This window comes from Odocoileus virginianus, chromosome 10 (assembly GCF_023699985.2).
Source record: "Odocoileus virginianus isolate 20LAN1187 ecotype Illinois chromosome 10, Ovbor_1.2, whole genome shotgun sequence".
NCBI lineage: Eukaryota > Metazoa > Chordata > Mammalia > Artiodactyla > Cervidae > Odocoileus > Odocoileus virginianus.
This window is the reverse complement of record NC_069683.1, coordinates 29,459,645-29,477,520: the sequence shown is the minus strand read 5'-3', so window position 1 is coordinate 29,477,520 and position 17,876 is coordinate 29,459,645. Positions and strand designations below refer to the sequence as shown.

The 17,876-nt window shown below is 36.1% G+C and overlaps 1 protein-coding gene across 4 annotated transcripts in view; it reads right to left on the bottom strand.

Annotated features, from left to right (window-relative positions):
- FCHSD2 (FCH and double SH3 domains 2) overlaps positions 1-17,876 on the bottom strand; it is a 247,863-nt gene that overhangs the window by 108,665 nt on the left and 121,322 nt on the right. For all 4 annotated transcript variants that reach the window (XM_020902752.2, XM_020902754.2, XM_070473282.1 and 1 more), the window contains exons 7-8: positions 14,929-14,983; positions 13,855-13,983 (exon numbers count right to left, since the gene is read on the bottom strand). In XM_020902752.2, coding sequence (XP_020758411.1) covers positions 13,855-13,983; positions 14,929-14,983 — 184 coding nt within the window. The remainder of the gene's footprint in view (positions 1-13,854; positions 13,984-14,928; positions 14,984-17,876) is intronic.

Here is a 17,876-nt window from a genome sequence, read left to right as displayed (position 1 = left end):
ATAGTACAACTGGAACATCACTTAGCCTCAGTCTTACTCGTTAAAGTAAATACATAAACTGCTGCAGAATGTTAAATTCAATGGTAACTGTCTACTTATTCCCTTCAAAATATTATGAGAGAATAAACTCCATCCCAGTGCTTCTTCATCTACAGATTTACTCCTTTCTTGGATCATATTATAATCATTTGATTTCATTTGGCTTTGAGTTATTTTTCTCAAGAATAAAAATCAGATTAATGAATTATGCAGAAAAGGTTACTAAGAATTTAGGTTGTCCCACCTTGCATGGTCAGTTAACTTTTAAAAATACATCTGAGAGATGGAAACAAAAAGAAACAGAAAGAAAGAGACAAAGACCAGTCTTTGTCTTTATTTTTTGAGAGCAGAGTGTTTTACCACTTTTTTTTTTTTTTTTTTACTTCTTCCTCTGTGCTTCGTACAAAGTGGAAACTTAGGAAAAACTATCTTCCTTTTTCTTTAAGAAATCACAAAACATAAGATGCACCACTGATTTAAAAACATTAAAAGATTTTTAAAAACCCTGAATCTTAGAATTAAGGAAATATGGTATTTGTTGACTGATTTAATAAGAAGACAAAATGACCTGACATGTGTTTAAGTTAGATATTATAAAATCATGTCTGAAACTGGAATTCAGCAAACTCCATGAGTTTGAGCATAGAGCAAAGTTTATGCATGTTATTTGTGATAAAGAAATACAAAATTTAAGTGTAAATGCTTTCCTGAATGAAACTTCAAACCTACACATTGTCCACATTAGGTAAAATATTACCAAATGCACGCAAGTGAGGCCTGACCCTCAATCATAGGAATAGGACACTCTGTTCAGAAAAACACCTGTCTGAAGGCAAACCTATTTTTAACTGTGACTAACTACCTCAGTGACAGAATATAATCTATATTATATTCTGTGATACCATTACATCAGCCTGAGACTCAGAAGCAAAAGTCACCAGAATATTAGAAAAATGAATACTATGTGCCTTTTCAAAATAGCTTGAAAAGGAAAAACAAAAGGGAAAGTTCTTGATAAATGACTGACAAAGAAAACTTTCTAAAGCCAGAAATGGCTAAGAAAGCTGAAGACTTTGTTCACATGTCACTTCCTTTCTTAGTCCCAAAGATAACATCATCAATCTCCACTACTTCAAGTTTTTTAACCAACAATAAATACATTACAGAATCAGGAAGACCAATGAAAACCTAAATCTATATTTCCAGTGAGCAAAAATAAACTAATATTTCTAATATATATAAGTGGCCTAACACAAAAAATAATCAAATTTAATGGAAAAAGATTAAACTTCATTGAAAACTGCATAAAAAGCTAGGATAATAAATAGTCTAATATTCACATCCTAATTTGATCAGTTAATTTTTTTTTAAGCTACTTTAAAGGTATTTTAGAATTTTTTCCTCAAGGTCAAAATTTTTTCAGTTTCATTAAAAATCCCTATTGCGAGCACTCTCAGCTCTTCCAAAGCTCCCTCCTCACTCAGACCTCTCCCTAAGACAGATGGAAGCAGTGATTTCTGCAATATATCACTTTCAGCCCCCTGCTCACTAGAGTGCATTCCTGTGAAATCACGTACTCTGCCACCATACATCCTACACACCATATAAGGCCTGGCTAAGATGCTAACTATGAAGAAAGGCCCTCCACGAGGAAAAGACCGACTAGAACCACCCCCTCCCCATTCATTCAATGTGAATTTTAGGTGCCAGGTATAAAACAGAGAACAAAACAAGAGAACCTGCTCTCAGGAATCTTACATTCCAATGAGATCTGATGGTTATCTGTACCATTTGTATTCACAGAAATGCATAATTGGAAGGAAGTATTCATGTACATATAGGGTTGCCTTGAAGATTACATGTGATAATATGAATGTAAAGCCTGTGCAGAATAAAACCCCAATAAATAATAGCTATTACTATTACATGTTCTTAGAATGTAGTTATTTTTATGAAGGTCTTCATTTCACTTCTAATTTTAAAGGCCCCAGTAGCAAGGATTCACACTGCAAGCATCTCACTTCTTCGGTAAAGAGGCACTCACAATTACATGCTATACAGAATGAAGAAAAAAAAGTGCAGTCTTAAAAATGAATGAAATTCTGACATGGACTAATAACATATGCGCATGAGTGCTCAGTTGCTTCAGGGTGTCCGACTGTTTGCAACCCTAGCCCACTAGGTTCCCCTGTTCATGAGATTCTCTGTGCAAGAATATCGGAGTGGGTTGCCAACCCAGGGATCGAACCTGAGTCTCCTGTGTCCCCTGCATTGCTGGTGGATTCTTTACCCACTGAGCCACCTGGGAAGCCCACTTATAGCTTGAGTGAACCTTAAAGACATTATGCTAAGTGAAATAAAGCAAAGACAAAGGAACAAGTACTGTATGATTTCACTTATAAGAGATACCTACAGTAGTCATATTAATAGAGACAGAAAGTGGAATAGTGGTTTCCAGGGGTCTAGAGAAGGGAATGGGGAGTTATTATTTAAAGAGTACAGAGTTTCAGTTTGAGAAGATGAAAAAGGAGGGATAGTGGAGATGGCTGTACAACATGGTGCATGTACCTGACATCACCAAACTACACATATAAAAATGATCAAAATGGTAAATTTTATGTTATTTATATTTTACCAGGATAATTAAAAAGTTAGTTTTCTCACTTTCCTTTCAGCAAAAGATCTCAGAACAAGGCAAGCATGTCCACTTTCACCACTTCTATTCAACTGTACTAAGGATCTGAGCCAATGATATATGGCAAGAAATAAAAAGACTTAAAGACTAGACAGACAGGAGTAAATTATCTTTATTCAATTTGACATGATCATGATCACTGAAAATTGTAAAGAATCCACAAAAAAGATATCAGAATAAGTGAATTTAGGAAGACTGTAGGATACAAGGTCATGTGGCAAAACTGCATTTGCAAAAAGAAAAAAAAAGGCCACAGCAATATTTCTGGTGCACATGTTCTTCCAAAAACTCTACACCCCCTGTGCTCCCACCCCATTAAGAGGTAGAATCTATGCTATCAATCCCTTTTGATGATGGATATAACTTTGTAACTTTTTCAGTGAATGGAATACAGAACACCCTATGACCTCTGAGACTATTTCATAAAAGGCAATATTGCCTGTGCCTGATTAGCTTCTGTCCCTCATAGAAGGCTTCCTTTCAGAAGGCTGGAGATTTCCAGAGACATTTTGCAGGACAGATGGCCCCCTTTTACTTTATTTTCTTATCACCTCTCCCTCTCCATTCTGCCTTTTTAATTTTATTAATATTTCATCACCTTCCCCCATCTCTGTTTTATAAAACAACCTGGCAGTCAGGCCCACGGAAGATGGTTATTTTGAGACATTAGTCTGCCATCTTCTTGGTCAGCTGGCTTTCCAAATAAAGTTGTACTCCTTGCCTCAAGACCTTGTCTCTTGCATTTACTGGCCTGCTGTGCAAGGAGCAGAACAAGCTTGGACCTGGTAACATGTCTACCTGTGACCAGTAAAGACAATTCAGTGACATCTGATTGTGGTGAAAGAAAATGCAGTGTTTATTACAAGGTGCCAATACAAGGAGAAAGGGTGATTCATGCTCAAAACCCCTGAACTCCTGAAGAGTTTCAGCAAAGCATTTTTAAAGGCAAGGTGAAAGAGGCACACCAGGATATGTGATCAGCTAATACACAATTCTTTTTGATTGGCTGATGGTGAGGTAACAGGGAAGTGTCACAGGGGTTGACATTACAGTCCTCAATGCCCGTAGGTCTTGGGGCTACATGCTCATGATCATCATGTAGTTAATTTCTTCCATTTGGTGGTGGTTTTAGCATCTGGTATCTGGACTTACTGAGGCTCAGGTTCTTTGTGTCTCAGCACAGAAGGAATTCGGGGAGAGGCAAAGTGAAAGGAAGACATAGAATTATTAACATAGGATGCTTGTAAGAGATGCAAGTGGGCAGGTGAGGGAGCTCTGCTTACTTGTAGACTTTTTGATGATAGCCATTTTGACAGGTGTGAGGTGATATCTCATTGTGGATTTGATTTGCATTTCTCTGATGATCAGCTATGTTGGGCATTTCCTCATATGTCTGTTGACCATCTGTATATCTTCTTTGGAAAAATGTCTATTCAGATTTTCTACCCATCTTTAAATCGGATTGTTTTTCTTTTTAGTGTTAAGTCATATGAACTGTGTACATATTTTGGATATTTATCCTCTATTGGTCATTCCATTTGCAAATATTTTCTCCTATTTAGTAGGCTGTTTTTCTGTTTTGTCCACAGTTTCCTTTGCTGTGCAAAGCTATTATGTTTAATTAGATGGTAGTTGTTTATTTTTGCTTTTGTTTCTTTTGCTTTAGTATAAACAGATCCTATATGCAGGTCAGGAAGCAACAGCTAGAACCGGACATGGAAAAACAGACTGGTTCCAAATAGGAAAAGGAGTACGTCAAGGCTGTATATTGTCACCCTGCTTATTTAACTTAGATGCAGAGTACATCATGAGAAACGCTGGGCTGGAAGAACCACAAGCTGTAATCAAGATTGCCTGAAGAAATATCAATAACCTCAGATATGCAGATGACACCACCCTTATGGCAGAAAGTGAAGAGGAACTAAAGAGCCTCTTGATGAAAGTGAAAGAGGAGAGTGAAAAAGTTGGCTTAAAGCTCAACATTCAGAAAACTAAGATCATGGCATCTGGTCCCATCACTTCATGGGAAATAGATGGGGAAGCTGTGGAAACAGTGGCTGACTTTATTTTGGGGGCTCTAAAATCACTGCAGATGGTGATTACAGCCATGAAATGAAAAGACACTTACTCCTTGGAAGGAAAGTTATGACCAACCTAGACAGTGTATTAAAAAGCAGAGACATTACTTTGCCAACAAAGATCCGTCTAGTCAAGGCTATGGTTTTTCCAGTAGTCATGTATGGATGTGAGAGTTGGACTGTGAAGAAAGCTGAGCACCGAAAAATTGATGCTTTTGAACTGTGGTGTTGGAGAAGACTCTTGAGAGTCCAGTCCATCCTAAAGGAGATCAGCCCTGGGTGTTCATTGGAAGGACTGATGCTGAAGCTGAAACTCCAACACTTTGGCCACCTCATGCAAAGAGTTGACTCACTGGAAAAGATCGTGATGCTGGGAGGTATTGGGGGCAGCAGGAGAAGGGGACCACAGAGGATGAGATGGCTGGATGGCATCACCGACTCGATGGACATGAGTTTGAGTAAACTCCGGGAGTTGGTGATGGACAGGGAGGCCTGACATGCTGCAATTCATGGGGTCACAAAGAGTCGGACATGACTGAGTGACTGAACTGAACTGAAACAGATAAAAAAAAAATATCACTAGGATTTATGTGAAAGAATATTCTGCCTATGCTCTCTTCTAGGAATTTTATGGTTTCAGGTCTTATATTTAGGTTTTTAATCCATTTGAGTTTCTTTTTAATAGTGTGAGAAAATATTCTAATTTCATTCTTTTAATGTAGCTGCCTAGTTTTCCCAACACCACTTATAGAAGGAAATATCTTTGCTCCATTGTACATTTTTACCTTTATTGTTGTAGATTAAATGACTGTAAGTGTGTGAGTTTACTTCTGGACTCTCTGTTCTATTCCACTGATCTATGCATCTGTTTTTGTATCAGTATCATGCTTTTTATTAATTACTATAGCTTTGTAAAACAAAGCTTTACAAAGTGAGGGGGCATGACACTCCAGCTTTGTTCTTTTTCTCAAGATTGCTTTTGTTCATCAATTATTGTTAACTCTCCAGCCCAAGACATCCAATTAAGCTCTCAAGTGAGAATACTCAATTTCCTGTTGGCCCTGGCCACTGGAGAATAGGAGCAGTACATTATCATGATCTGGTTCACATTTTTAAGAGATTACTTTGAAAAACTATGTAGCATGAGGATTAGCCAGCTAAAGCTTAGAATTCTATTTTTAAAAAAAACAAAACAAAACCCTGTCTTGGAACAGTTGTTTCCAAATCATATTTCAAGGAACTAGTATTCAGCATAATGCCTCAGGAACTAAGAGAAAGAAGTAGAGGATGACATATGCACGTATGGGTAAAGGGGCCCACACAAAAGGGAAAAAGGCTCACAGCTTTAACCAAACAGCTTCCCTTTTATCTGCTTTCTATATAAGGATTCCACGTAGGAGTTTGTAGCAGTTATTCAACTGTTATGTAGGAGTTTGTAACAATTATTCAACTTAAAAATATTTTAAAATCACTACTTTAGAAGTTTGGTAAAAATGGGCAAGAAGCCTCCTAATTTTCTCTTTTTGTGTCACAGGGAGCCAGACATAAGATAAACAACATAGCAGTGGAAAGGATCTATAACCTCATATTCCATGTACCCTTTAGGGGCTGTTCCAGAGAATTATAACCTTCTTGTTTCTGTCTCACTACTTATATGGATCATGTCAATTTATCTCCGTATCACCACGCCTATCACCAAATATACACCTAGGTATTTGTTTAGTTTAAGATGACAAACAATGTTAAAAGATATAAGAAAAAGTGCTGAAATATAATATTGACTTTTTGGTAAAGCTACTAATACATACCACTCTTATGTATATTTCCTTAAGAAACTCTTGCATAAATACATCAAGAGACACATACAAGAATGTTGATAGCAGTATTGTTTATAAGAGTAAAACAAAAACAACTAAAATTTCAGTTAAGAAAATGAGATGCAGTCACATGGGGAGCTTCCATTTTGTTAGTACTATTTCATTTCTGAAGCTGAGTGGTAAGCTAATGGGTAGTCATTCAATTTTTCTCTGAATGTATTTGTACATTTATAAATTTTCATACATAGCTTTAAAGTCTTATACCAAGGGTCAGCAACTATGGCCTGTGGGTCAAATCCAGCCTGATGCTTATTTTTATAATAAAGTTTTACTGGAACACAGTCATTCATTTGCTTACATATTGTCAATGACTATCCTACAGCATCAGAGTTGAGTGCTTGTAACAGAGCAGCCTAAAATATTTACTATTAGGCCCTTTACAGAAAATGCTGCTGACCTCTTTCTGTTCGATTTCAAGATATAGAATGCAAATAAAGAAGCAATTAATCCTGAAATAATATGAACACAATTATGGCTATGGTTATTGGGGAAAACCATGACCAGGGTTATCGATGGTCAGATAAAGGAGGATGGGAGGAAAACAAAAACTAAATAAGCTTTAGACCTCTGCTGTCCAATAGAACTTCTTGTGATGATGATAATGTTCTATATCTGCACTGTTCAATATGATAGACACTACCCAAGTCACTTTTGTGTACCTGAAATGTGGCTCTTGTTACTGAAAAAAAGAACTAAAAATTTTACTTATGTTTAAATACTTTAAATAGTCACATGTACCTAGGGACCACCATACTTGATAGTGCAGCTGTTGTTGCAGTTGTCACCTGAAATCTAGGAGGCGGTTCTTCAAGGGAACAATGAGAAACAAAGAGTTGCCCCTAGTTTAGGAAGTTTCAGCCACTGATGGAAACGCAAAAGCATGGATAATTATGAAAGGCAAAGTTACAAACAGATTTGAGAATCATACAATTCTTAAAAAAAAAAAAAAAACAGGCCAAATAATTACTCTCTCCAAGAAAAAGTATGTAAAGAGAAGCAGAGAGCCAGTCCTGACTCTTCTGTTGAAATCAACCTCTTTGAGGTCTTCCATGTTAATTTATTAAGTGAATAAACATTACTAGGTGAATCAGAGGAATAACAGGTAGAGCAATGGCAGGGAAACCAGAAGAGTTATGATTTAAAATCAAGAAGATGAGGGTTACAAATCCTACATGGGAATGAAGAAGACTTTTGGAATAATTAGTGTTTTAGTCAGAAAAGCCTTAAAAATAAGAGACCTGGATACCAATAATGACTTTCTCTTCATTTAACCAAGACAAATGTCTGTAAAAGATACGCCATATTATCATATTTTCTATATTTCAGTCACATATAAAGATGTTCACCTTTTATTACTTTGCCTAATTATCAACTAGTCAGATATGTTTGACATCCACTAAATATCTGTCTAGAAATAGGGTCCTACTATTAAGCTTTTCAAAAAGTCTTTCATTAGATTGACATTTTGTTCTCTTTTCTACTGGGATGCATTATACTTCATCCTTCCTCATCCAAACCACTAAGAAAATATTCCGCAAGCTTCTAAAAGTAAAAATATCAGCTTATATATTGCACAAGAACACTCTACAGAAAAGGAGCATTTGAGGAACAAACTACAAGACGTCCTAATAGTCAGCTGAACTGCTTTCCCATAGATTTGATGAAATCAGCTATCCAGTTTTAATGGCCAAGTAACAGTTCTTTTTTATTGTTGCTGTTGTTGTTTTATTTTGGCGTTCAAAAAAAACCTGCCTGACAATACCTAGACACTGAGTAATATATTTAATATCCACTCTAAACATAAAGTATACAAAGTATTCCTTGGGGAACCTGTCTAAATACTTTTATTTAGAAACTGACATGATCTTACTCTTTAGAATAATTAGGACAGAGCAGAATTTGCGATTTTCAATTGTTAATTTTATTCTATAGTTCTCTCAGAATTTACGACACTCATGGTATGCTACTGCTTATTATACTAAATTTTACTATCAAGAATATTGGAATGGTATGTAGAAAAGAACACAGCATGAGATCTAGGAAAGATATGGGTATGAAGTTACAGAGACCTTGATTTAAGTCCTAACTATTATACAGATCAGCTGAATCTCACTGCGCCTCCATCATCTGACTTGTAAAACAGGGAAAAAATAATATTTACTTCAAAAGATATTATGAAATAATGAAATTATTAAAAGCTAAATGAAATAATGTATTTTAAGCTACCTAGAGAAGAATGTAGCAATGTTAAAACATCCAAACAGTTGCTCTATTCTCACTCCCAAGCATTCAAGGTCTCTTCTATACTCTCCCCATCCTCATCCTAAAAAAGTAAGATTTATTTAAAACAGAATAACAGAATTTATGTTATTTAATAGGATGATAATGACATGTATACTAATTTTCAAAATTAACAAAACACTCTTCATTATCTTATTCGCTCCTGACAGAAGCCAAAGGGATAAGATAAGGCAGGATTATTCCACATTTAACAAGCAAAGAGGAAATAAGTCTAATGAATGGGTATAATTTAAAGAGCTAATGGCACCAGCTCTGAAGGCAGAGAAACCTGCCAGAGTTGAATCCAGGCTTTGTCATACTTTCCTCATTTGTAAAATGAGAATGATTCATTCTGCAAGGATAAAAATGAGAGTAATTGTTCATTCACTCTTCAATAAGTATTAATTTAGAAACATTAGCACTTATTAGGAATCATACACTGTACTAGGTAGCAAAGATGGAGCCTCAAGTGATACAGACAATAATTACTGTCCTCATGGAATGTATAATTAAGTGGAAGATAAGGCAGTTAGAACATAAATCACACAAATACAGGTAAAACTACAACCATGTTTCAAAGTGCTTCAAAGATGAGATAAATCATTTTATGAGACCATCAGATTGGGTGGGAGTGTAACTGGGTTAAGGAGATCATGGAAGCCTTCCTCAGCAAACAACATAAGAAAAGAGATCTGAAGAAATGATGAAAGGAGCAAAGTAGTAGTTTTGATCAGCTAAGAGGAGAGACATAAAGATACTGATATTACAGTTTCCCCTACAAATGGTCCACCAGAACACCATATAGGGAAGCTCAGAGTTCATAAGTCCTACCCAAAGGCTAAAAGAGAGACCACGTATGGAAAAGAAAACTTCAAAATAAATTCTATCGAGACCATCAGAATTAAAAAGAGAAAATAAAGCACAGAAACCTGTTTAAAAAAAAAAAAGAAACATTCAGGATATTAAAGGAACAAAATTCAGGATATTCAGGAACAAAAGGATATTAAAACCATGTTGAAAATAATTAAAAACTTAACAAAAAACTGTAAAGCTGAAGAGATATCTCAGACAGCAGAGCATAATGACAAAGGACAATAAAAGAAGAAAAAAGAAATTTGCAGGACTAGACCTGGAGAACTAACATCGTAATAACAGGAGTTCCAGAAAGAGAAAACAAAAGGGAAGAACTAATTTAAGAATCAAAGGACATTCTAGAAATATTTCGTAAGCTGAAAAGAAAAAACACTAGAGCAGATATGAAGAATGAAGAATCAGATGGTTCAGAGTTCTAGATATCTTTGTGACCCCATGGACTGTACAAGACAACAGGAAACAAGACAACAATTGTCTTCAACATTTGAATAAAAAAAGGTTTTTAACCTTTAATTCTATACCTAAGAATGAGCACAGAAAAATAACATTTTCATAACATAGTATCTTAAAAAACTTACCTCTCACGCCCACTCTCTCAAGAAAGTACTAGAGGATGTATCCCATCAAGGAAGAAAGTATACAAAGAAGATGTGATACAGACAGCTGAGGACAGGACACAGATGACAGGCAAAGAGAGGTCCCCGAATAATCCCATTCCAGGGCACACAGAGGGCAACTAAACCAGACTAGAGGAGTGTAATACAAAAGATAGACATAGGATGGCTGCCGTCTAAGATGCTATCAACTGTTACTCTAAGAAAAGAACATCCCAGAGATATAAGGGAAAAAATAGAATAGTCAATCATTTTAAATCCCTGAGAAGGTGGGAGGGAACGAGACAGCATCCAAAGCTGAAGTGAAATGATCATCTTTAGAAAGGAGGAATAACTCTTGTTATTAGACTTCTTGGAAGAGTCTTCAATACAGATGAAGCCTGTAATAGGACAGTAATGGAATTCCCTTTTAATGATTTCTATTTTCTCTAAAAATTAGCAGGAAAGACCACCTGCCAAGTGTGAAAGAGCTGGGGTAAGTCTGAGATTTTAAGACAAGGGGAAAAGTTGACAAAATTGTTGAAAATAGTAGAGAAAGTCAACCAGGGAAATACAGGAGGATATCTGAACAGTGTTGAGGATCCATTTGAAACTGGTTCCACATTAATTTGGGCTTCCCTGGTGGCTCAGATGGTAAAGAATCCATCTGCAATGCAGGAGACCTCAGTTCCATCCCTGGGTTGGGAAGATCCCCTGGAGGAGGACCTGGCAACCCACCCTGGTATTCTTGCCTGGAGAATCCCCATGGACAGAGGAGCCTGGTGGGCTACAGTCCATAGGGTCACAAAGAGTCGGACACAGACTGAGCGACTAAGCACAGCACAGCTACAATAATTTATGGTCATGAATCTGCTTTATTGAAAGACTTTCTTCAATAGGACTTGATTACTTAGATGCTGGTAAACAGTCGTTCATCCAGAGTTGGGATTTCATTCATTTATAGGCTAGTGTGTTATTTAAATAATGAACTATACACACTAACCAGGTCAAAGAAGAAAATAAGAAAGAATAATATGGATAAAGTGATTAGAATAATGCTAGGGTAATATCAAGTAATCAAAAAAAAAAAAAAGACAGTTGTGATTACTACTATCCATGGTCCTTTTATGTGAATTCATTATTCTGATTCATCATTTTTAAGTTATCTCTCTTCAACTAGTCTGAGCTCTTTAAGAATAAGAAGAGTGTCTTGTTTATTTTTGCTTCTTCCAAAGCTTAGCACAGTAGCTACCATACTGTAAGTAACTATTAAATGTGTATCACTGTATGATAAAATCAATGACTCAAATTTCCTGCTTTCAAGCTATTTATATAAAATGTTTTAAATTAGTTTTTATTGGAATATAGTTACTTTACAATGCTGTGTTAGTTTCTACTGTACAGGAAAGTGAATCAGTTATATGTATACATATATCCCTTCTTTCTTGGATTTCCTTCCCGTTTAGGTCACCACAGAGCATATAATAGAGTTCCCTGGGCAGTACAGTAGGTTCTCCCTGGTTATCTGTTTTGTACATAGTATCAATAGTGTATATATGTCAATCCCAATGGCTCAATTCCTCTCACGCACCCACTACCCCCTTGATATCCATACATTTGTTCTGTACATCTGTGTCTCAACTTCAGCTTTGCATATAAGATCATCTATACCATCATAAAAATTTTGTTTAGAAGATTCCAGTTAAGCTATTATAACATTAACAAAAGTCCAGAAAATAGACAGCCACTAAAGGGCCACTATCAATTCAATGATAGAAACTTACTAAGTAGCTAACAGTATAATTAATGGATATTATTCACTATTGCACACTACAGAATTCGCATAAGGAAGGAAATGAATTAGCACACACAATGTGAAATTCGAGAATACAATTTCCTGTTTCTAAAGGACAGGAGGGATTCCTGCCTTGATTTTTTATCATTCAATACCCTATAATGTTTCATGAAATGAGTAATCTGAAGCACATCTACCCAATCAAATACCTAGGTGTACAAGGACTTCAAAGTGTGTTCAAAGATACATAGTCTGAGGCCCAACTAGGCCCATTAACCTCACCTCCTCTTTGTTTCTGCCAGGGAGCAGATCTCCCAAATAATACTGTACCTTTCCTGGTATATAAAAGGTCATAGGGTTTTAGGTAAGAAATCTTTTTTGTCTGTGGATTCAATTTAAAAAAAACACGAATATTTTATTTTTGCTACTGTTTAAATTAATACAATGTTGATTTAAAAATATTCAAAGGGGAAAGTATATATTTGCCAAGTCTCCAGTTGGTCCGTGTAAGCCTGAAGCACTACACAACACATAATAAAATGTCTAAACCTCGAGGTCAACTATTTTATGGGAAAATGTATGAAGAGTTCTTGTCTGGGATGTCAAAACAATTCAGATCTCTCTCATCTCATATTCTAATCAACAGAAGTCAGAATAGCATAGAAATCAGGAAAAGGGGTTTCACACAATAAATCAAAAGGAAATAAAAAAGCTGCAATAGGATATTTCTTAATTCAGTATTACTCTCTCCATCCCTCCATTTTTCCTTAAAGGTTCCAGGATATGTCCTGTCTCGACTTTCAAGGAAAGAACCTGTAGTTTCTGAACAGAGTTTATCTTTTTCTCAGAGCCGCCGTATCAAAAACAAGAAAAAAACAACTTGCTGCACTCCCTTCTCAACATCTCTGATTTGTAGGGCAAGTAATTCAATCAAAGCAATGTGTCTGGACAGTCATTAAGAACAATGTATTTGAGAGGGATGGGTTGAAAATAAAGACAGAATAATCAAAAGTTTGGGTCCTTGAGAGGACAGGAGATAAAGAGATACAATTCAACCAGAATTTGCCTACCTGCCATGAGAGCAAACCTGGCAGCAGGTTAAAAAAGTTTCTTCTCCACCCTTTGTCTTTTCCTTGAGTTAAAGTTAAAGATACATATAGATGTATAAACAGAGGAAGACCAAGATCGAATTTTGGCATACAAGTAATTGTAACCCATTCTAACATTCTCATATAACTACTAGTTATATTTTCTCTTGTTTTACCCCCAGGCACCTCAAAATCATAAAACATTAATGCACAAGCTTATCTATCAATTAAGCACAAAATTATTAAACTTTCAAAATCTAAGCTTTTAAAAAATAATCATATATTAATAACCACTATACAGTAAATAAATGCTGCTGCTAGGGAATAATACACCCTTTTACTATGATTTGGCTTTAAACATTTTCTTATACTAAAATTAATTCAGAATTATATGAAACAGAGGTTATGTAAACAATACAAAGTATATTCCATATTTCAACAAAATGCAAGGTACTGCCTGCTATTCTATAGACTCAATCCCATACACCCAACAGTCAACTCATACAAAATTACTGCAGATATTAAGGCTGTATTACCTTCATAATATTAACTAAATCTGTTTGATAGTAGCGATCCTGGTGCGCATTTGCTGCCGCTAATGTAAGAAGATAATCATTCCTTGCGTGGGTAGCTTTGGAATTACACTCAGATCGTCGGGCTTTTAACTAAAACATAGTAAGAGGAAAAAACAGTTAGTGCAAACCGATACAGTACTGAAAAACATACAAGGGTACTACCACTCTTAATTGGTTCCCCAACAAGAGTAAAGATGACCAGGTAAAGAAACATTTATATGCATATAAAAATTCTTCAACTCTATTGAAGAATTCAATAAACAGTGACTAGAACTGTGTCACACAGTAAATTCAGTTCAGTTCAGTCGCTCAGTCATGTCTGACTCTTTGTGACCCCATGAACTGCAGCACACCAGGCCTCACATAGTGAGAGGATTTTCAAATATTTATTATTTATACTTTACATATTTTCAAAGCTTTTGAGAGAACTTCAAAATTTTATGCTCATTTTATTCTGATGGGACAATAATGGTTCTCAAATTAAGTAGTCTCTTATCTTCAAAGACATCAGTAAATCTGCTGGAGTTAGAAAATAATTTTTAAAAAATCAACACCTTCTAATGCGCCAAAAGAAATGCATGCTAGAGGGGAGCTTAGCAGACAAAGGCAGGTCACTAAGCTTATTTATCAGGTATTCTACAGCTTGAGGATCCCACAGGAAAAATTCACTTGCATTTGGTCTAGAATATTGTGCTCAGAGGTATAAATCTAAGTGAAATGGATTTTGTAAAGCTTTCTAAAGCCCATAGACCAGTTAAAGTCTCTTGGACTAAGTGCTGAAGGCAACAGTCTTAAGCAGGTAGGTACAGAAATTTACCTCTAAAGCAGTCTTGAGAAGCAGGAAATATCCAAAGGGCTGACACCTCACTGAAAAATTGCATGAACTGGGAAAAAAAGTTCTTCCCTAATGACATTAAAATGCTTCTCTATATGGAAACTAGATGGAAATAATTGAACTGCACCTTCAAAAGGCCCAGTTCTTTTTTTTTAAAGCTAAGGTTTCTTAATTGTGAAATAAAGTTTTCAAAAACTTACCTTTACACTTGCCTTCTGTAAACTGATTCTTGATTGAAAAAGACTAAGTTTAGATCTATAATGAAAATAGAAAAGTATATTTAATAACATTATCAAATTACATCATAATAAAATGATTAAACAGTATAATTAATAAATTTTTAAACAAGTGACCTTTTCCCATAACACTATTCTAAAAGAGAACTAGATAAATAGAAAATCGAAAGCTATGATTATTTTCCTTTATTTTACTACAGGAAGAATATTATGGTGAAAAAGAAAATAGTGGGATTAATAAAAATATCCTGAATGACAAAAATACAATTTGACAAATTCAATATATTGGTATTGCCTAATAAACAGAAGCCATCAAACTACAGATTATTCCCTGTATCATACAATTGCACATACTTTAGTACCTGCAAGGAAGCTCAAAAAGGCCCATGGACAACCAGCCTATGGAGGCAGAGATTAGCAGGCTTTCCTGGCCACGTGCAATAGGCTGTAACAATGCCAGGAATGCGACCTAAGGTATGATACTGACAGGCTCTACAAAGGCCTTAATTCCATCATGTTTCCCATTAAAAGTTCTTGTTGGAGTGCTCCCTCCACTCTTAACATAGTATTTAGAACATAGTGATAAAGCCCTTTGACTTTCTGCCCTGTATGATTTTACTGGTTAACCTTCTCTTTTCTGGAGTCCTTATTTCTCTTGATCCCTCTCAGCTTGTGAAGGGAACCATAATTATTATTTTTTCTTTCCATTTATTTTTATTAGTTGGAGGCTAATTACTTTACATCATTGCAGTGATTTTTGTCATACATTGAAATGAATTAGCCATGGATTTACATGTATTTCCCATCCCGGTCCCCCTCCCACCTCCCTCTCCACCCTATCCCTCTGGGTCTTCCCAGTGCACCAGGCCCGAGCACTTGTCTCATGTACCCAACCTGGGCTGGTGATCTGTTTCACCCTAGATAATATACATGTTTCGATGCTGTTCTCTTGAAACATCCCACCCTCGCCTTCTCCCAGAGTCCACAAGTCTGTTCTATACATCTGAGTCTCTTTTTCTGTTTTGCATATAGGGTTATCGTTACCATCTTTCTAAATTCCATATATATGTGTTAGTATACTGTAATGGTCTTTATCTTTCTGGCTTACTTCGCTCTGTATAATGGGCTCCAGTTTCATCCATCTCATTAGAACTGATTCAAATGAATTCTTTTTAATGGCTGAGTAATATTCCATGGTGTATATGTACCACAGCTTCCTCATCCATTCGTCTGCTGATAGGCATCTGGGTTGCTTCCATGTCCTGGCTATTATAAACAGTGCTGCGATGAACATTGGGGTGCACGTGTCTCTTTCAGATCTGGTTTCCTTGGTGTGTATGCCCAGAAGTGGGATTGCTGGGTCATATGGCAGTTCTATTTCCAGCTTTTTAAGAAATCTCCACACTGTTTTCCATAGTGGCTGTACTAATTTGCGTTCCCACCAACAGTGTAAGAGGGTTCCCTTTTCTCCACACCCTCTCCAGCATTTATTGCTTGTAGACTTTTGGATAGCAGCCATCCTGACTGGCGTGTAATGGTACCTCATTGTGGTTTTGATTTGCATTTCTCTGATAATGAGTGATGTTGAGCATCTTTTCGTGTGTTTGTTAGCCATCTGTATGTCTTCTTTGGAGAAATGTCTGTTTAGTTCTTTGGCCCATTTTTTGATTGGGTCATTTATTTTTCTGGAGTTGAGCTGGAGGAGTTGCTTGTATATTTTTGAGATTAATCCTTTGTCTGTTGCTTCATTTGCTATTATTTTCTCCCAATCTGAGGGTTGTCTTTTCACCTCGCTTATAGTTTCCTTTGTTGTGCAAAAGCTTTTAAGTTTCATTAGGTCCCATTTGTTTATTTTTGCTTTTATTTCTAAAATTCTGGGATGTGGGTCATAGAGGATCCTGCTATGATTTATGTCGGAGAGTGTTTTGCCTATGTTCTCCTCTAGGAGTTTTACAGTCTCTGGTCTTACATTTAGATCTTTAATCCATTTTGAGTTTATTTTTGTGTATGGTGTTAGAAAGTGTTCTAGTTTCATTCTTTTACAGGTGGTTGACCAGTTTTCCCAGCACCACTTGTTAAAGAGGTTGTCTTTTTTCCATTGTATATCCTTGCCTCCTTTGTTGAAGATAAGGTGACCATAGGTTCGTGGATTTATCTCTGGGCTTTCTATTCTGTTCCATTGATCTATATTTCTGTCTTTGTGCCAGTACCATACTGTCTTGATGACTGTGGCTTTGTAGTATAGTCTGAAGTCAGGCAGATTGATTCCTCCAGTAGAGAACCATAATTAAAATCAGTAATAAAAATATGCTAGCTTTACCCAAACAACTAGAGATAAAAGTAAGGAGAAAGTCAACAGACAAATGTTAAGGAACAACCAACATTCCAACGACCAGTGATTTTTGAAGCTGCAATGTTTGTCTTGACTACAGTGTCATGGTGATTGCCATGGGAAAAGTCAATGCATGTGCTGGAAGCTATGCCATAATATGAAGTAAAGTTGCAGGCCATTTGGTACTGGAAGACAGAGCAAGACAGTCTCGGCTGAGCAAATGTGAAGAGGATAGCAAAAGCTGTCTCTCAACTTTCTAAGAGAAAAATATTCTCTTGTTAGATGCACAAATAAGCATTCCAACTGCTCCGCTGTTTAAAAAAAAAAAAGTTGGATCTAAGATACTCCTGTTATTTTTCTACTTTGTTATTATATTCATACTTGATGGGGGTTTTAGTAATCAGATTCCTATTCATTTTGATCTAGAAAAGCAAAGGCTACAGCCTTTAAAACTGGAGTGCCTGTTCAGGGTTAAGAAAGACTGTGTTTGGGGTATACTCATTTCTACTTTTTTTTTTGTAGCCATTATCTAAACAGTCTGAGTTGCATCTAGATTTTCTAATACAAGGATTTAGGTTTA